This window comes from Marmota marmota, unplaced genomic scaffold (genome assembly GCF_001458135.2).
Source record: "Marmota marmota marmota unplaced genomic scaffold, marMar, whole genome shotgun sequence".
Classification (NCBI taxonomy): Eukaryota; Metazoa; Chordata; class Mammalia; order Rodentia; family Sciuridae; genus Marmota; species Marmota marmota.
The window spans coordinates 29132570-29151572 of record NW_026000240.1 but is presented as its reverse complement, the minus strand read 5'-3'; the positions used below and the strand labels follow the sequence as shown (position 1 = coordinate 29151572).

General features: G+C 33.4%; 1 protein-coding gene across 4 annotated transcripts in view; it reads right to left on the bottom strand.

The window, feature by feature from the left end:
- Ryk (receptor like tyrosine kinase) overlaps positions 1 to 19003 on the bottom strand; it is a 69362-nt gene that overhangs the window by 13038 nt on the left and 37321 nt on the right. For 2 of the 4 annotated variants that reach the window (XM_048794389.1, XM_015487036.2), the window contains 6 exons: positions 17500 to 17625; positions 14726 to 14812; positions 9071 to 9140; positions 3711 to 3843; positions 2272 to 2381; positions 1950 to 2109 (listed from right to left, as the gene is read on the bottom strand). In XM_048794389.1, coding sequence (XP_048650346.1) covers positions 1950 to 2109; positions 2272 to 2381; positions 3711 to 3843; positions 9071 to 9140; positions 14726 to 14812; positions 17500 to 17625 — 686 coding nt within the window. Of the gene's footprint in view, positions 1 to 1949; positions 2110 to 2271; positions 2382 to 3710; positions 3844 to 9070; positions 9141 to 14725; positions 14813 to 17499; positions 17635 to 19003 lie in introns of all 4 variants that reach the window. The other 2 variants (XM_015487035.2, XM_048794388.1) reach the window with 1 other exon arrangement.

The following is a 19003-nucleotide window of genomic DNA, read 5'->3' as shown; positions in this document are numbered from 1 at the left end:
AATAAATGAATTCAGCAAAGTAGCAGAATATAAAATCAACACCCATAAATTAAAGACATTTCTGTACATCAGTCAAAATCCTCCGAAGAGAAACTAGGAAAACTACCCCATTTATAATAGCCTAAAAAGAAAAAAAACTTGGGAATTAACAAAAGAGGTGAAAGACCTCTACAATGAAAACTACCAAAAGCACTATACAGATTTAATGCAATTCCAATCAAAATCCCAATGACATTCCTCATAGAAAAAGCAATCGTGAAATTCATCTGGCAATCTTTAGTAAGAAGAGTGAAGCAAGTGGCATCACTATACCAGACCTTAAACTATACTACAGAGCAACAGTAACAAAAACGGCATGGTATTGGCACCAAAACAGACTTGTAAACCAATGGTACAGAATAGAGGACACAGAGACAAACCCAGTTATCTCATACTAGACAAAGGCACCAAAAACAAACATAGAAGAAAAGATAGCTTCTTCAACAAATGGTGCTGGGAAAACTGGAAATCCATATGCAACAAAATGAAATTAAACCCCTATCTCTCACCATGCATAAAACTCAACTCAAAGTGTATCAAGGACCTAGGAATTAAACCACAGACCCTGCGCCTGACAGAAGAAAAAGCAGGCCCTAATGTTCATCATGTCAGATTAGTCTGCAACTTCCTTAATAGGACTCCTATAGTGCAAGAAATAAAATCAATAATCAATAAATGGGATGGATTCAAACTGAAAAGCTTCTTAGCAAAAGAAACAATCAGTGAGGTGAATAGAGAAGCCTACAGAATAGGAGCAAATTTTTACCACACGCACATCAGATAGAGCACTAATCTAGGATACACAAAGAACTCAAAAACACCACCAAAAAACCAAATAACCCAATCAATAAATGGGCCAAGAAACTGAACAGATACTTCTTAGAAAATGATATACAATCAATCAACAAATACATGAAAAAATTTTCAACATCTATGGCATTTAGAGAAACACAAATCAAAACTACTCTTAAGATTTCATCTCACTCTAGTCAGAATGGAAGCTATTAAGAATACAAATAACAATAAGTGTTGGCGCACTCATATATTGCTGGTGGCACAGTAAATTGGTGCAACCAATATGAAAAGCAATATGGAGATTCCTTGGAAAACTTCAAACGGAACCACCATTTGACCCAGCTATTCCACTCCCCGGTTTATACCCAAAGGACTTAAAAACAGCATACCACAGTGACACTGCCACATCAATGTTTACAGGAGCACAATTCACAATAGCTAAATTGTGGAACCAACCTAGATGCCCTTCAGCAGATGAACTGATAAAGAAACTGTGGAATATATACACAATGGAATATTACTCAACATTAAAAGAGAATAAAATTATGGCATTTGCAGGTAAAAGGATGGAGTTGGAGAATATTATGCTAAGTGAAATAAGCCAATCCCAAAAAACCAAATGCCAAATGTTTTCTCTGATATGTGGATGCTGATCCATAAATGGGGATGGGAGTGGGGAGCATGGGAGGAATGGAGAAACTTTAGACAGGGAAAAAGGGAGGGAGGGAAAAGGATGGGGAATGGGAGTATGAAAGACGATGGAATGAGATGGACATCATTATCTTAAGTACATGTATGAATGGTGTGACTCTACTTTGTGTACAACATGAAAAATTGTGCTCTATAAGTGTACTATGAATTGAAATGTATTCTGTTGTCATGTATAACAAATTAGAATAAATAAATTGAAATTTTTTTTAAAAAGACAAATCCTTAAAGCATATAAAACTCTGAAGTAAAAGGCTAATCCTACATCATAAAATAAAAATCTTGAGATACAAGAGACAATGATATAGTAAGCCCAATTTAAAAAAAAAAAAAAAAAAAAAAAAAACACTGTAAAACAGAATGGGTCTTCTCCATTTTATTGGTAACTGGAAGTACCCAACACTTACCACATCACTAGCACTAGAGAACTCATTGTTAACCAGACTTTCAAGAGCCATCCATCGAACAGGCCTGTTTTCATTGTCCCCCAAGCAATGATAGTCCATTGGGAACAAGTCTCTGGAGAGGGCATTGTCTGTGATCTTAACTTGGAGCGTGTCATCAATGCTGAAAAGTGAAAACACAAACATCAAATGTAATCAGGGAATTAAAAAGTATTGAATGCTGTTATCCTTAAATAAAACATAAGTCCCACTGTGACTCCCAGGAGAATCCCAAATCCAGGGAGGACTATTCATCAAGTGACAGTGATGAGTTCATGGCACCTACACGCAGTTTCTAGCAGCCAGATCTTTATGGATGACTTCCCTTCTGGCCAGGTAGCTCATCCCACAGGCAATCTGAATAGCCATGTGTACCAGGTCTTGTTGAGAAATTGCCTGTAGGAACAGAAAAATGACAAGGTTTGTAGATAGCACAAAACTTAAAAAGGTAGGTGCACAGTTTATTCCACAATCCTATTCTACCCATAAATACTTCTTTATACCTATACAATGAGTTTTAAAAACTGAATTGGTGTGAATATACTTTGTATACAACAGAGATATGAAAAATTGTGCTCTATATGTGTAATAAGAATTATAATGCATTCTGCTGTCATATATAAATAAAAAAATAATTTAAAAAAATTTCCTGACCAAAAGTATGTTCATATAGCTCCCTATAATGTGCTTACATCAAGCACAGTCCTTATTCTGTTTATGACTTAACATTTACTTAACTGGCTCCTCTCATCTGTTAGATTTATCTCCCTGACATCCAGTACATACAGTAGCTGCTCAGTAAACATCTGTTCAATGAATGTTGATTCTCAAGATAATATTGCAAATGCTTTTATTTAAGAATTTGTTCTTTCTTTTAAAACAGCAGTTTTAATTTGGATGTTATCCCCTGGAGATCATTTTCAAACTAATACAAGTCTACAACTCTCTTCTGATATGCTTCTCTAGTATGCCAGAATTATGGGCTGAGGAATGAAGTTCTTCCTTAGGTGATGCTGCTGAACCAGTCTCTAACCACTTAGTTGGGAATCACTGCTTTAATCCCATCAATTTACAAACTAAGCCAAATACTCAAATGCTGTTTTAAAATCCATTTTCTCATAGCAATTGCAATTAACTAAATTATTATATATCTTAAAACCAAACTTAATAAGTCTACAAAACACAGCACACAGCAAAACTAAAAGGCTTTATTGCTACTTCTACTATAATATGTTTAGAATCTGACCAAATGCTTCACAGCTAAGTACATAAGCAAAAACAAGGAATTCTTAGATGACTGATGTCTTACAGCCAATCGTGTTAAGAATATACCTAATTTTCTCCCATAATCAAGACCTCTAGTCATCACCAACTTTTGGTACAATATGGACCAAAATGGCTCTGTTAATTCTGTTTCCTTTCCTAGAAGGGAGATTCAGGACAGGGCCTTCAAAGAGTTATTGGGAAAATGACTGAGATGGTGCTACAGAGAGTTCAAGGTAATTATGAATAAACACACAACAAAAATACAAATAAAAACATAAGCACGGCCAAGTATACACTTCAGGACAGGAATTATCCTCTAAATCATCACATTTTAAATATCGTTTTGAATTTCCCTTTGCAGGCCTTTAAACAACTTATGTGTAAGAATATTAACATCTACCTTCAAAGATATTATCAGAAACTACTGGTAAGTAGTAAGTATTTGGGCAAATTTCTCACCTGTGGGTTATTGGCCTCTACTAATTTGCACTGCCGTAAAAACAATTTAAGATTCCCCCAATTCATGTAAGGTAGTATCACCATGGGCTTTTCTCCTTCTTCTATACACACATGAGTAATAGGAAGAAGATTTCTATAAAATAATAAGAAATTGGGAGAAAAACACATGAAATCTAAACTTTAGGGGCTTATTTTAAATAAAAAGTAATAAAGGTCATCTAAAATAAAGCAAAATCCCAAATATATCTAGAAACATGATTATCATTAAAAATATAAAATTACAAAAGCCCTATGTTTTTCAACCAGACTTAAAACATTCCCCATATATGCACTTTTTGTTAGAGAAATAAACTCTAGTTGTTTCCAATATACTGGATTCTTTGAAGACATACTCTAGCCACATTAAATCATTACCCTAAGGGTACTCAAAGACACCTAAAAAATGATTTGTCCATGAGTATATTTTGATCATATTACACTTATTCCATCATCACACTTAAAAAAAGAAAAAACAAAAAAACAAGGCCCAATTCATACTGTGGACAAGAATATAATAACTGAAAGATATTTAAGAGTCTGAAATTGCTGCTACAAATGCAAGAACTTACTGCATCACATGGGACTTAGATTTCTGAAAACCAGGTTTCTCATTTAGTATCTGGAGGGACTCTCTCCTTCTCTCTTTGCCTTAGTTTTCACTCTTAAAACACAGGGACCCCAACAACCATAAATAGTTGCTTTGATGTGCAAAATAAAGCCAAGCATGGAGCAGATAATCTTGTTCTTATTTTAATTTCTATGGCATACACACACACACACACACACACACACACACACACACATAAGTTTTATCCTATTGCATAATGGTACTTCTTTCTCTGGTATCTGGAAATAATTGCTAATTTTTTCCAAGGCTATGAAACTTTTTTGCATAATTAGCTGAAAATTCCTAAAAGGCATTGACTATTGTGGAAATCTTAATTTTTATATTCAATGCTTTATATTGTGTGCCATATAAAACAGATGTTTAGTAAGTATTTGAAACAAAAACACACAGAATAGCCTTAAAATCATTTCTACTCCTTAACTTAGTAAATTCTGTTTCTAAGGATGTTTGATAATAAGATCAAACATAAAAAAAATACATGAATAAAAAAGTTACATGAACAAATAGTAGGAGTAAAAAGTTGAAAACAACTTGAATGCCCAAAAGTAATGAAAAAACAATAGGATGACATGTAACAATAAAATGATCACAAAGAGATATAATGAGAATATGAGTAAAAGCTTATAGGAAAACAAGATAACAAAATTCACATGTTTAAAGAATAATTACAGCTATAGAGAAAAAAATAACTGGGCAGGAATACACCAAAAGTTAAAAGGTGCTGTCTTTCACTTATGGAACTATAGACAATTTCTACCTTGCTTTTATTTCCTAAAAATTGTCTCAATTTAGAATGCATCACTTCTAAAACCAGTCATAAAATTCTGTTATGACCACTAGTGACCAAGTGACAAAGCTGTGGGTTCCACTTGGATTTTTAGGAGTTACTAAGAGGGAAAGCACTGACGCTGAGGAACTGGGAAAATGAGGGCTCAGAGATGGGTGGACCTGTAAGAGGTGACCTCTAAAAAGTCTTCTGTTTGCATTAGAGCAGAAGAGTGGCAGCAATCATTTGCCCACTTAATTGGCAAAGAAACCCACTTCAGGGAAGAAGAGTTAGGTAACCTGTAGGACAAGAAAGATCGCATAAATGAAGAAAAGAAATTCAGGTCTTCAGCTGATTCTAAAACTTATGCTTTCCCTTGAACATTTCCTCCCAGGGAAAAAAGACTACAGGAAAGACTACAGAGCCTCCTTTCTACTAGCTCCCATGAACTCTGAAATGACTACAGGTTTACATTCAGGATTAACCTGAGTACAACATAATTTAGGATGAATATGATGAGTTGCCCCATCTCTTTAACCCCAAGAGTACCTCTTTGTTCCTTTCTTTGTAACTGAAATATATTTAGCAGAATCAATAGCATTGTATCTATGCTGGAAGAAGTCAAATCTTATTCTATCAACATGGGAAAGATAATAGCTTTCAAAGTATAAATGGCTGCTCTTTATTCTGCCCATTTTACAAAGAAAAAGAGGATAAACGGGAAAGCCCAAAATCTCTAAGAGTGGATAAGAGCAGGGGAGGTATCCAGGGAAGGTGGAGGAATGGTATATAGAGTCCATGGGGGCTTACACAAGAACTGCCTTCAGCTCTCAGGCTTGCTGAATGCACCTGCAAAGTGAGAGCTGTGAGGTACTCATGCCTCACAAGTGCTTGCCATCAGGTACTCAGGCCAACACAGGGGAATCAAGTCACAAGGGGAAAGAGCTCAAGAGTACATTTAAACAAGGCACTCTCTGAAGTTGTTAAAAGCTTGTTATCTTTTATCCATTCAGGTATTTTAACTTATGATAAAAATTCTTCTCACAAATTCCAGTAGAAAAAGAAGTGAGAAATATTTTAGTATTTGTACAACTCTAATCACAGAATGTCCAAACATTCAGAATTACATATCATAACCAGTTAAAAAAGTAAAATCTGAAACCAGGTGACCTTCCTTGCTGAATGTACTGAGTTTGTTGGTAAAACAAACTCAAATGAATAGTCTATAAACATCATGAGTTAAAAAGAAAAGTGTAGTAGGCTCCCCTTAAAAATGAGATTAACTGCCAGTTACGGTGGTGCATGCCTGTAATCCCAGCAGTCTGGGAGGCTGAGACAGGAGGATTGCCAGTTCAAAGCCTGCTTGAGCAATCAGCAAGGCCCTAAACAACTTAGTGAGATCCTATCTCAAAATAAAAAATAAATAAAAAGGCTGGGGATGTGGCTCAGTGGTTAAACACTTCTGGATTCAATCCAGTACCAAAAAAAAAGGAGAGATTAATTGCTACAGTGAATGTAAAGAATAATGTTTCCTACATATTAACAATGTGCTTTGTTCATTTTATTGAGGAGTTCTGCTATCACTTTACAGCCAAGATGAACAATTAACCTGACCAAGCCTTTCCTCACTCATTGAATTGTCCAGTACCAACCCCAATTCAGAATATCAATCCATGCCATGACCTAAGGGCATCCTGGGACTGCTAATCCATCCTGGTAGGATGCTGCAAAGTCTCACAGAATTAAGGTGCGAGAGAGAAAGGCTGCAAATGCCTGCTCTGAACATTTCCAGCCAAGGCATGTTTAGGGCTACAGTGGATATAATACTGCTTCTTGGGAAAATACCAGCTTTGTTTACATTTATCCATGCCACACACTGTCATACAGATCTTGCTTTCATCAGTTTAAGAATACTGGCTAGGCAGAGAAGTATTAAGTTAGTATGACACATTGAAATACTTTTGGCGCTTCCCCTAAAGTCAGCATAACAGAACATCACACACATCCAACATTGCCAAAAAGGAACTTTCCAACCGATCATTTCCCAGTTCTTGTCAAAAGCCTAAAGGAAACAAAATGTGTTTTTTAGAAAAATGTGGCCTAAGGGATGATTTGTCCATTCATTCCTACAAACGATGAGTTCTGTACTTGGACTGAAACAGGCCAATGGACGGCAACATTCTTGAGCTATGTGACTTTAGCCCTTCAAAGGAACAGCTTCACTGTCCCTCAATATTGTGAGTTTAATTTTTTTTCCCTAAAAAAATTATTTTTTAAAAGTTTTAATGAAACTAAAAAGGCAAAAAAAAAAAAAAAAGAAACTAAAAAGGCAATGTCTATGGTATATGATAAACCTAATGAGACTTCTATCTTGGAATTTCAAAACTAGGAAAATGCTTTTTTCCTCCCTAAACAACTTTGTTTCTTTCTCTTCTGCTACTGAGATTTACCTCTGGTTGACCAGAAGCTAATAGTTATTTTATATTCAATCACAGAAAAATAGTTGTCAACTTAGTGGTGGCTTGTTTTGTTTTCCACCACAATGCCAAAAATCTGGACTCACTTTCATTACCATTTATCTTACTTTTTAACAGAATTCAAGTAACTGCCCAAGGTTCGCAAAAATTAAAATGCATGATGCCTCTTGCACACATCACTTTGTATGTCTTTTTTGAGAAGTCCATAAACATCTTCCAATAGGGATGGTCTCAGTTTTATTTTTTAAACATGAGGACAAATTTTCAGACAGCAGATAAATTAAACTGACAATGCTTCAGAAGAAAAAAACCTTCCCTTGATACTGATACTGCCACACACTAAGATACTATATTTAAGGTTCTCCTCAGAATGTAGAAGTTTTCATTATAGCTCTGTGAACAGGACCAATGTGAAGCTTTTAAAAGAGCTCTTCACATAAAACCATAAGTGCTTTTAAAAAATCATATTATGACCTAATGATCATACATAAGGGATTAGTTAAATAAAAAATGATATTATCATTCAAGGAACCACTATATAGCCTATTTATTTATTTAGTACTGGGGAATGAACCCAGAAGCACTCAACCACACAGCCACATCCCCAGCCCTTTTTTATTTTCAGGCAGGCCCTCACTAAGTTGTTTAGGGTCTTGCTAAGTTGCTGAGGCTGGCTTTGAACTTTCTATCCTCCAGCCTCCGCCTCCTGAGCCACTGGGATTACAGGCATATGCCATCGTACCCAGCTTTTTTGCCTTTTTAAATGAAGTCAAGGATCTATACTTACTGACATAAAAAGCTGGAAACACTGCTTTATCAAATTAAGAAGCATGTTAACTTCATTAAAGAAAAAATGATGTTGTGATTATACAGGAAAACATCCTTTTTCTGAAAAGTATACTGGAAACATACTAAAAGTGTTTATGGCTAACTTACTATAAAATATTTCCACAGAGAAACATATAGATAGATTGACAGAAATATCTAGAGATTAGACAGAAATACAGCACACATATACAATCACAAAAAGTAAATATGGTGAAATATTAACTATCATTTCACTGGACCTAGAAAGTAGGTTTATTAGTATTTATTATTCTTATCGTTAGTGTTCTGTATATTAAAACATTTCCTAACAAAACACTTTCTAAACTATTATACCATTGTCTTATTTTTTAAGTGAAATATGCACACACACACACACACAATTTCTGAAAAGTTCAACTATTATTACTCATAGGGGCTTACATACTATTTTCTTCTTCATACTCTTTGTTTGTAAAATGTCTTTGATGCATGTATTTTACTTTTATATATATTAAAAAAAAAAAAAAAAAAAAAACTATTCCCAAAGTTTTCAATTCAAAATTCAATAAACTGTTCTTCAAATAAAAACATAGCTCTGGGGCTACACACTGAACACTGAAATGTTGTTGGCTTCTGCTCTCACCTGTGATGAAGACCTCGCAGCTTGCAACTTTCAGTGAGCATCATTGTCACCTGAATTTCAGAAGCCTGATCTATAGAAAGAAAAAAAATTGACTTGAATTATAATTAATACTATATATATTATACTAATACTTTTTTGCTATTAGTAAATAACTACCTTGGACTGCAAGGTGAATTTTCATTTTAAGTTACGGGTATAACTAAATAGATCTAAAATTCTATTGCAGTACAGTCTCACTAAGTAGGTCAACTTTCAGAGAAATTTTTACAAAAAAAATGAGAGATTCAGGAAAGTTATAAATAAAGTAAAAAAAAAAAAGCTATTTAACTAACTGGAAAAGTACTACAACACATACAGCATATAAAGGGCTAATTTCTTTTTTTTCTCCTTCTTTAAATAGCTCATACAGTATAAAAAATTTTGAAATAAGGCTGTGGATTAAATAGTTTACCAAGAAAAGAAAAAAACAAACAAACAAATGACCAACAAAATTACAAAATGACTCTCAGGCTTACTCCAAAGTAAAGAAATGCAAATTAAACTAGGAGATGTGATTTTCCCCGTCTGATCTAAAGAGACCAAAAATTCAGTCTGCCAGTTTGGGCAAGACTGTGTGAAAACAGGTTCAACAATAGCACCTTGGGTAGGTGGGAGAAGCAACATGTAACACAATTTCAAAATGAACACACACATTATATCATCCATCCTACTGGAAAACTCATAACAACTGAAGTATCCATCAACAGAAAACTAGCTACATGGGTACACCAGAATACTCTGTGCCTCCTTTTTAAAAATGAGATATTTATATGTAGTAACACAGGGATATCTTTAAGATATAGATTCAATTTTAAAAGCAAGGGATAAATCTATTTGTGTGATCAGTTACATTTTAAAAACAGAATTACTTGAAAAGTTAGATATATTGGGGAGCATTTCTATCCTACTGGAAGAGAGAACTATTTATGGTGGTAACTTTTAAAGATGGGAGATCTTACATTTTATATCTTTCTGTTCTGTTTGCACTCTGTGTATAAACTTACAAACCTACAACTACAGTAAAATAACCACCAAGAGTTCTGATTAGAGACTATAGTGTATTTTGTTATTTTCTTCTTCTTACCTCTTTCTGGTTAAAAACAAACAAAGCTAATATTAAATTAGTGAAAGAGTAAAATAATGATCAAATTAAGATAAGATTATTTCATTTTATTTTTAGCTTCTAAACTCATGGTTTTTGATCCAAAGTAGCAAGACAGAACTAAAACTGACTTTAAAATCCATGTCTTTGAAACAAAAGACATGACAATGCAATTCACCAATCATATTCAGTACTGGTTAAAGTAAAGCTTTCCTTCAGAAGAATTTTGAAGCGATCAAATAAAAATTTGCACAAATCCATGAGGATTCTTTGTCTTATGGTACCACTATCTTAATAGTACAGAGGACTTTTGCTACCACTTGAAAAAAATATTTTCTTTAAATTTATAGTGTATTTCCACTATAAAACTGAAAATGAATTTGAACTTTTAAAAAAAGTTTTAAAATATCAAAACCAAATGACTACAATATATCCTTAAATACACTTCTAAAGAGGGCTGGGGTTGTGGCTCAGTGGTAGAGCACTTGCTCACATGTGTGAGGCACTGGGTTCAATTATCAGCACTGCATATAAATAAATGAATAAAATAAATGTCCATCAACAACTTAAATAAATAAATAAAACGCTTCCAAAGAAACCAATAACTAAGTTTTATGTGAACAATAAAAATATTTAAAGTTTCTGATCAATACAAGTCAAGATCCATACATTCTATCCCCACCCAGTAAAATGTTGAACGTATCATAAAACCCAGTCCATTGAGCTCAGGCACTAGATTATCCTACTTTGACAGTAGAACTGTCAAAACAGATAACTCAAATTTCATTTGTTTCCAAACCTACCAGAATCTCACTTCTTTCCTCATTCCCTCCCATTACTTGTTATTAACATTCTCTTTCTAGATAACTTCTCTGAGTTAAGACCTAAGTAGGAATTGTATAATGGGGACACAAAAAGCCAAGAACTTGAACCACTCTTTAGGAAAAGGAGCTTCCCACTAGTGTCTGCTGGAATAAACTCTAGTTGTCTAAACACTGCTTAAAAAGATCTTTTGAAAATGGTGGAATGCCCATGATGCTCTTTCTATAACCTAAATAATTTCTAATGAAATTATGGCCAGAACTATTGGGGCCTGTTCGGATCTTTTGATGACTGAAAATAAGTAATAATTGGAAAAAAGCCTACTTGGTAAGCATTTATTTACCTTCAACTGGCAAGATTCAAGTACACAAAAGGTTAATGTCAGGATGTCATTTTATATACTATTTTTTTAAGTCCTTAACTTTGATAAGCATGTTCAATTAAGCCAGGAATACATGCATTGAATAATTAAGAAAGTTTTAAAGTGGAAAAAAATAATTTTATCCATTTATTAAGAAGTCATTTTTTAGGGGTGGGAGGGAAAAGGAGGGAAAAGGGGAATAGCAAGGATAGTGGAAGGAGACGGTCATCATTATACAAAATACATGTATGAAAATGTGAATTTGGTGTCAACACACCTTATTTACAAACAGAGACATGATAAAAAAAGAAATTTTGCAAAATATATATATATATTTTTTTTTTAAAGAGAGAGTGTGTGAGAGAGAGAGGGAGAAAGAGAGAATTTTTTAATATTTTATTTTTAAGTTTTCGGCGGACACAATATCTTTGTTTGTATGTGGTGCTGAGGATCAAACCCGGGCCACACGCATGCCAGGCGAGCGTGCTACCGCTTGAGCCACATCCCCAGCCCCGAAAAATATATTGAATAAGCAATTATCAAAAAATTCTATGCTTTGTCTTAATGTCATTACAGTTTTTATTATTTTTCTATTATTCCACTTTGTCACACAGATGGAATTATTTTTCTGCATTAAAATTAAAACTCTAAATTGAAAAAAAAAAAGTCATTTTTTATGAATTCCTTCTCCAGTCTTTTTGTTTTAAATAATAAATGGTCTATCTTCAAGATATATACATATAAAAAGGGTACTATTAAATCTACAGTTTAAAAATTACAAGGAAGCATAAATGATATTAAACATGACATTTCAAAAATTATAAAAATTTAGCAACTATTAAAAAAATACTGTCTTAATTCCAATGACCCCAACTTATTCATTTATTTCATGGAATTCAATTTCACAATTCCTATTATGTAAGATTCAAGCTTCCAATTTCAATCTCTGAAAATTTGCATTTGACTGTCCAGTGGGTCTCTGCACAAAATTATGAATTTTTAAAAAAGCTAATTTCCTGCTTATGCCTAAAGGAAAAGATTGGTATTCTCTTTAAAAACTTCATTTTTCCATTTCACACAGAATGTCTAATTGTACAGCATGTAACAAAGCATACAGATTTGTGAAGAACTTCGTTAGCTCCACGTAGCTTAAGTTAAAAAATAAAAATAACATCCAAAAGAATAAATCTCAGAGATAATCAAATGAAGTTATCTCTTTAACAATTTTGAGACAAGTACACTTCCTCTCCATCCCATGTGCAAACTATGACTATATGCTGACTAAAGACTCACTGTGTTTTCTCTTATTTCTGTCCAGCTGAGAGAACACAGTGTGGTGAGGCAGAAAAACAACAAAGTGACTACAACGCACACTTACACACACACACACACACTCTCTCTCTCTCTCTCTCTCTCTCTCACACACACACACACACACACACACACACACACACACACACGGAAAAGAGAAATCTCATCTTGTAAAAGAGTCCTAGTATCCACATTGTGCTTCTTTATTGTTTTCATTTCCTTTTCTCCCGCTTCCAACCTTAAATCAACCCAATTCTGTATAGAAACCCCTTTTTGTCAAGATAATTGTACTGTCATGTGTAACTAATTAAAACAAATTTTAAAAAAAAAGAAAAAAGAAAGAAACCTCTTTTGTTAATTCAGGATTCATTCAGAACAAATAAATAATAGCTCAGTTCTGAATGGTCCACAGAATATTTAACAACCCTAGAAGAAATGTTAGAATTAAAAAGAAATGTTCCCTTAAAAAAAAAACAGGAAAACCAAAAATAATTGTTTTATTATACTATGGTTCAAATTTTACCTTTACAAAAAGGTAAGAACTATCCTTCAAATCTAGTTAGAAAGCCTATCAGGATTTAACTTAAATATAAACCTTTAATTGTGTTTTGGGGACTGGGAATGAGTGGGTTAACAAAAACAAATACTAAACGTTATAGTAAGTTAAACCATTTGTTTAAAAAAGATAAAAGGTGTGTATGTGTATGAGTGTGCTTATTTATCATAGCTTTAAACAAGCAATTTGCTAGATTATAGGCAATTAAATTCCAAAGATTTTTCTTCAAACCAAAAATATTTTTTTAGAAACAATCAACATAAACCCTTCATTCTTTCCAAGTATTCCTTTAATTTAGAAAGTTATTATAAATTAACTTTGTAAACCTCATAAAATTTTGTCACCTCCTACTCATAAAACTGAATAATTTAATTTTCCCCTCAACCTCCACAAAGTGATAAATCTGTTTTTTAGAAACTAGTATCCTGTCATTTCAACCTATATCAGATACTGAGAGACACTGAGCACCTCATATGTTACCAAATTTTTCTTACTCTCAAAATGAGCAAGTAAGAGTTATCTGAGGATGTAGTTCAGTGGTAGAGAGCACTTGCCTAGCATGCATGAGGCCCTGTGTTGAATCCCCAGCACCACAGAAAATTAAAAATTAAAAAATTAAGTAAGTATTATTTAAGCTTTTACAAACATCAGATTTAAATAGTTAAAATTCTAACACTTAAAAAGTGTTGTTAATTTACCAGAATTAGGGAATAAGACATACACAAATAATATTATAGTGTTCTGATAGGAAATCTCTAGTTGAATAATTTATATAAACAAACAAAAAATTAGGCATCACATTTCAAAAAATAACCCTAAATAAGAATATGTGAAAATAGGTATTCTGTTCGTGAAAATATAAATTAGTGCTACATTTTAGAGCACAATCTGACAATATCTCTCAAAATTTTAAATGTATACACTCTTTGGTCCATCAATCCCAACTGTGGTTATACCTACAAAAGTATACCAAGAAATACATATACATATAGGAACAGACATTTTCTGGCACATTATATAGCATCCAAGAGAAAAGTGACAGATAAGGGGTAAAAGATAAACAGTGTCTACCATGTAGGGTGCTATGGGTCTGAAGGTAATAGTAATATTTTCTTTATAGACTTCAGTATTGGAAGAGGAAAAACTAATGACAATGTTTTCTAAGGAAATGAAAGCAAACAGTTTTAACCTAAGGAAAAAACAAAATTAGATATAATAACAATGAATTCAAGTGGATACAATATAACTAGAAATCAGAATAATATCTAATAAATGTTTAATATCTTAATTTGTAAGTCTTCTATTTTCTATACCTAACAACCCAAATCTCCTCAAAAGTTAGCCTCATATGAGCTAAATTAACATGGCCTAATTTAAAAGGTCCAGCACACACTGAGAAACAGAATTTTGCTGGCATGAGCCATACCAGAAATAGTATGGAAATAGTACAATAAAAAACCCTACCTTTAACTGTTTTTACAAACGTTGGTTTTTCTTTATTTGGATCTTTTTCATCTACTAAAATCCCATGGAAAATACGCCCAAAAGTACCTAAGAGGAAAAATAATAATTAATGCGATTATACAAAAACCTCATAACCTTACAGTAGAAAAACTTTCTGGCAAGGTAAACATGACAAGGGTATGTATCATTAACATTACTTCAGCCCACAGTAAAAAGGCCCAAATTGTTGGTATCTAATGGCTATTAAAGTTCTTCATAACCTTAACTGACTTTTTGGAAACACTACATCTACACTAAATATATGAGAAACTTTTTTTTCTGAATTATCCTAAATAAACTAATACCATAGCCAGGAGCACTGGAGTTCAGTAATGGGGCATCAATTCAGACACTTGAGTTTCTAGGTCACCTCAGAGCAGTGTCAAAAGGAGAAAAATGGACTCTCTTCTCTGCTGCTGCAGTGCTAAAAAATGTAGGAAGGCCAGGGGTACAAAGTCCTAGATTTAGACAATCCTGGGTTCTAATCTTTCTACCACTCTCTACTTCAGTCTCAGACAAGTCACTTGCCCTCTCAGATCATTAGTATAAAAGTGTTCCTAAAAACTTTATGGTAAAAAGAGAAGAAGTTATGACCTTTGGGTTAATCATTTTACTCAATGGTTAAAAATAAACTATGAAAATCCATAGATTTTTTTATTAGTAATTTCCTACCTACTAATCAAAAAAAAGTTTCCTAATAAGGAAATGATCATTGAAAATTGGTCTCATGTCACTCTTTTCCATAAGAAAATGTTTCTCTTTCTTACTTTCACAAATAAAAAGAAATGCCTGTGGGGCTGGGGTTGTGGCTCAGTGATAGAGCACTTGCCTCACATACATGAGGCACTGGGTTTGATCCTCAGCATCACATAAAAAAATAAATAAAATGAAGATATTGTATCCATCTAAAACTAAAATAAAATTGAAAAAAAAAAAGAAAGAAAGAAAGAAAGAAATGCCTGTAAATAGCTTCACCTTACTGCAGATACTACACATACTTGTGGGCTTTAAAGCCTTTCACCATTAAGTGCTGAAGCTGTTGGTGCCCATCTAGATCATGTCTTACTGTAGCCCAGAGACACAGAGTAACTTGGATGCTCAAGGTAAGAAAAAAAAAAAAAAATCTTTGGATAATCTTTATTCAAACCAATTTGCTTAGAGGTGAGTAAATACTTTCAAACATTTCCGTCAATACACCCTCAGAGGTAACACCTTGACCTGCCAGAATCTTCCTCACAAAGGTCTGCCCTTCTATCCCCACTCAAGCTGACCTTGCTTGATTGAGCTTTGCTCTCTCAAGGGAACACTGCAGAAATTCATACTCCGTCTTCTCTTCCTCAAACCTAGTTCCATTTTAAATATTCCCAAACATGGGTTTACAGGCTTAGAAACAAAACCATTATGGATGTGGGAACATGCACGAAAGTATATCTGAACATATATCACTCTACCACAAGGCCACAGGGATTCATATTGCCATCAGCTTGTCCCCTCATAGCCCTGTCAGTCTGGGTGTTATCTTTTTAATTTTTCTCAATGTGACAGATGAAAAATGGCATGTAACTGTTGTTTGATTTGTATTTATCAGATTTCCAGTGAACCTGATCACTTTTAAAAATGTTAATTTTAAAAATTGGCCTTGTTTTCTTTTCTGAAATAAACAGTTTTAAGACAAATTATTACAGCCCTGAAAACATCAAGGAAAACATTACATAATTCCAAATTTCCTCTTTTTCTCAAATTTATACCACCATAATAGATGACTTATTCTATCCTGTTTAGAGACCCAAAGAAACTGCAAACATATCATTTAGCCACTGGTCTAATTCCTGTGTCTTTAAGAAACACTATCTGGTCTATTAACTGCCTTTAGGCAACAGGTAAATCTAAAAACTAGTTATGTTTAGAAAGACAACCATATGAAGTGGCATTTATACACTGAAAAGCAGGCACCCCCATATCTGCTCCTATTAATTACCATTTGCCATTGGGGGCAGCTTAACCCTTCACTTTGCTGTGACTAGCCTACAAGTATTCAGCCAAAAGATGAATACAGAAGGTCTTACATGCTCGCAAAACTTTTTGAACTGAATTACAGTGGGAGTGAAAAGAAAGTAATTCTCTTCAGCAACATGAAAAGCTCAATGCAATATTTTATTATTAATTTCTGCTTTCATCTTTCAGCATCTTTATAACCAATTCCCTGAAAACTCAAAAAAGAAAGCAAGGATAGCAAGAGGGGAAGGAAACAATATTACTACCTATCAAATATTATTATGTGCTAATTCATGTAATATATATCATTTCATCTAATCTTCATAACTAGTCTAAGAGTTATGAAGACTACTATTTATACAACTATGTAATCTAAATTTACAGAAGAGGAAACTGGAGATCTAAGACATTAAGTAATTAATTGGTCACACGTATAATATATCCTGGAACTGGAACATGAAATCTAATTTCAAAGCCCAATTCCATTTGCTAGAACCTCCATACTATTTGTCAGAGAGAAATGTCTTAAAATATTTTCAAAGAGACCTGCTAGGTAATGATCATTTTAAATAAGAACAAAACAGAAAATACACCTTAAAGGTAATGAACACTTATGTATGCTTTATTATACCTGAAAATCTAGAGTAGTAAAGCTATATAAGACATAATAAAAAAACCTAAGAAACAGGAAAATAAAAACCATTTTTCAAAAAAAAAACAGATTTTAAAATAATAAATACCTTCTTGGAGTACATCTTTTAGGGTTATCCTCTCCCTGGATATTGCTATATCCTTCACCTTGGCTTTGGCCTCTAAAAGAGTGACACTTCTCAGGTCGTTCTTCTCTATCCTCAAGGTAGGATAACCTGAGGAGCCAACAAAGCCAAACCAAGCAATATAAATACCCTTATTAAGGTATTGGGGTCAAATAGTTTAGTTAAAACCTTAGGACTCAAGTCACAGGAATGAATGAATGCGAGATTCATAAAAGAAAACAGGCACATATGTGAATTACTTATGAAAGGCACACCAACTTGTAAAGAAATGCTTTCTCACCTACCACAATTCTACCCCCAAATGTTAAAATATATAATTAAAATAAGAAACACCAGAAATAATATTACAATTACTTCAAATGTCTGTAAGTCAAATGAAACAAGCTTTGACTTATAGAATCTCATTTAATCCCTTTTATGGACAGTTCTTCTCCCAAAGGATTTTTTAATATACTCATATAGCAAAAGAACATTTCAAATAAAGAGAAACATCTTTTCTAACAAGATGCATTATCAATTTAATGACTCTGGTATTCCCACAGCCTGATGATACCAGGGTGAAGTTCAAACCTGTTCTCATTTATTCTGAATACAATGAGTAAAAACAAAATTTATAGCTACAAATTGAAGTTTTCACTCCAAAAAAAAAAAAAAAAAATGTTAGAAAAAAAAGCAGATCCTGTGTTAGCCAGTAGAAACTGCAATAGCATCTCTAATGATTTATCAACTTTGGCAAAACTCCTCTAAAACCCCTCTAAAAAAAACTAATGAACCAATGATCATCAATTGCCACCAGAAGAACTGCATGAAAGGCTCTGGGGAACTTTATAATGGATATAGACTGACAATACCTGAGACCACTGATCATCAGTTTGAGGGCAGTATGTCCAGATGTGTGAGCATAGGTGTGTTGGTGTATATTTAATCCTGCCTCAAATTCTTAGTTTCTTGAATATGTGGTCTGTTATATTGTTTTCTGGAGAAATTTCTCAGTCATTCTGTCTTTAAATGCTTTTCTGCTTCCTTTTTATTCATAAAACAAATATATTTCTATTGACCTTTTATAAAGTATTTTGTTTTAGTACACATAATAAATTACCTAGCTCCTTAAGGTAATGTGCATTATTAAACACAAGTGTCCTATTAACAACAATTTAATTTTCTAAAATATATAATTGAATTTCCATTATTCTTACTTAAAAGGCTCATTTAGCACTTATCATCAGTGAATTATCTATTCTTAAGGTCATATCCACAATTAAGAATCAACTCTAAGCAAAGCTTGCCATCTAACCATTAAGGGATGCCTCTTCTGAATAGCACTATACATCTAGCACTGTATTTCCTAAGAAGCTTATATTTCTTTTGTTGACAGTAGGGTTTCTGTTATGGTTTCTGTTAAATTTCTTTTAATCTAGACAAATATATTCTAAAAAAAATTGGGGGGAGGGCACTGTTTACTGAAAAA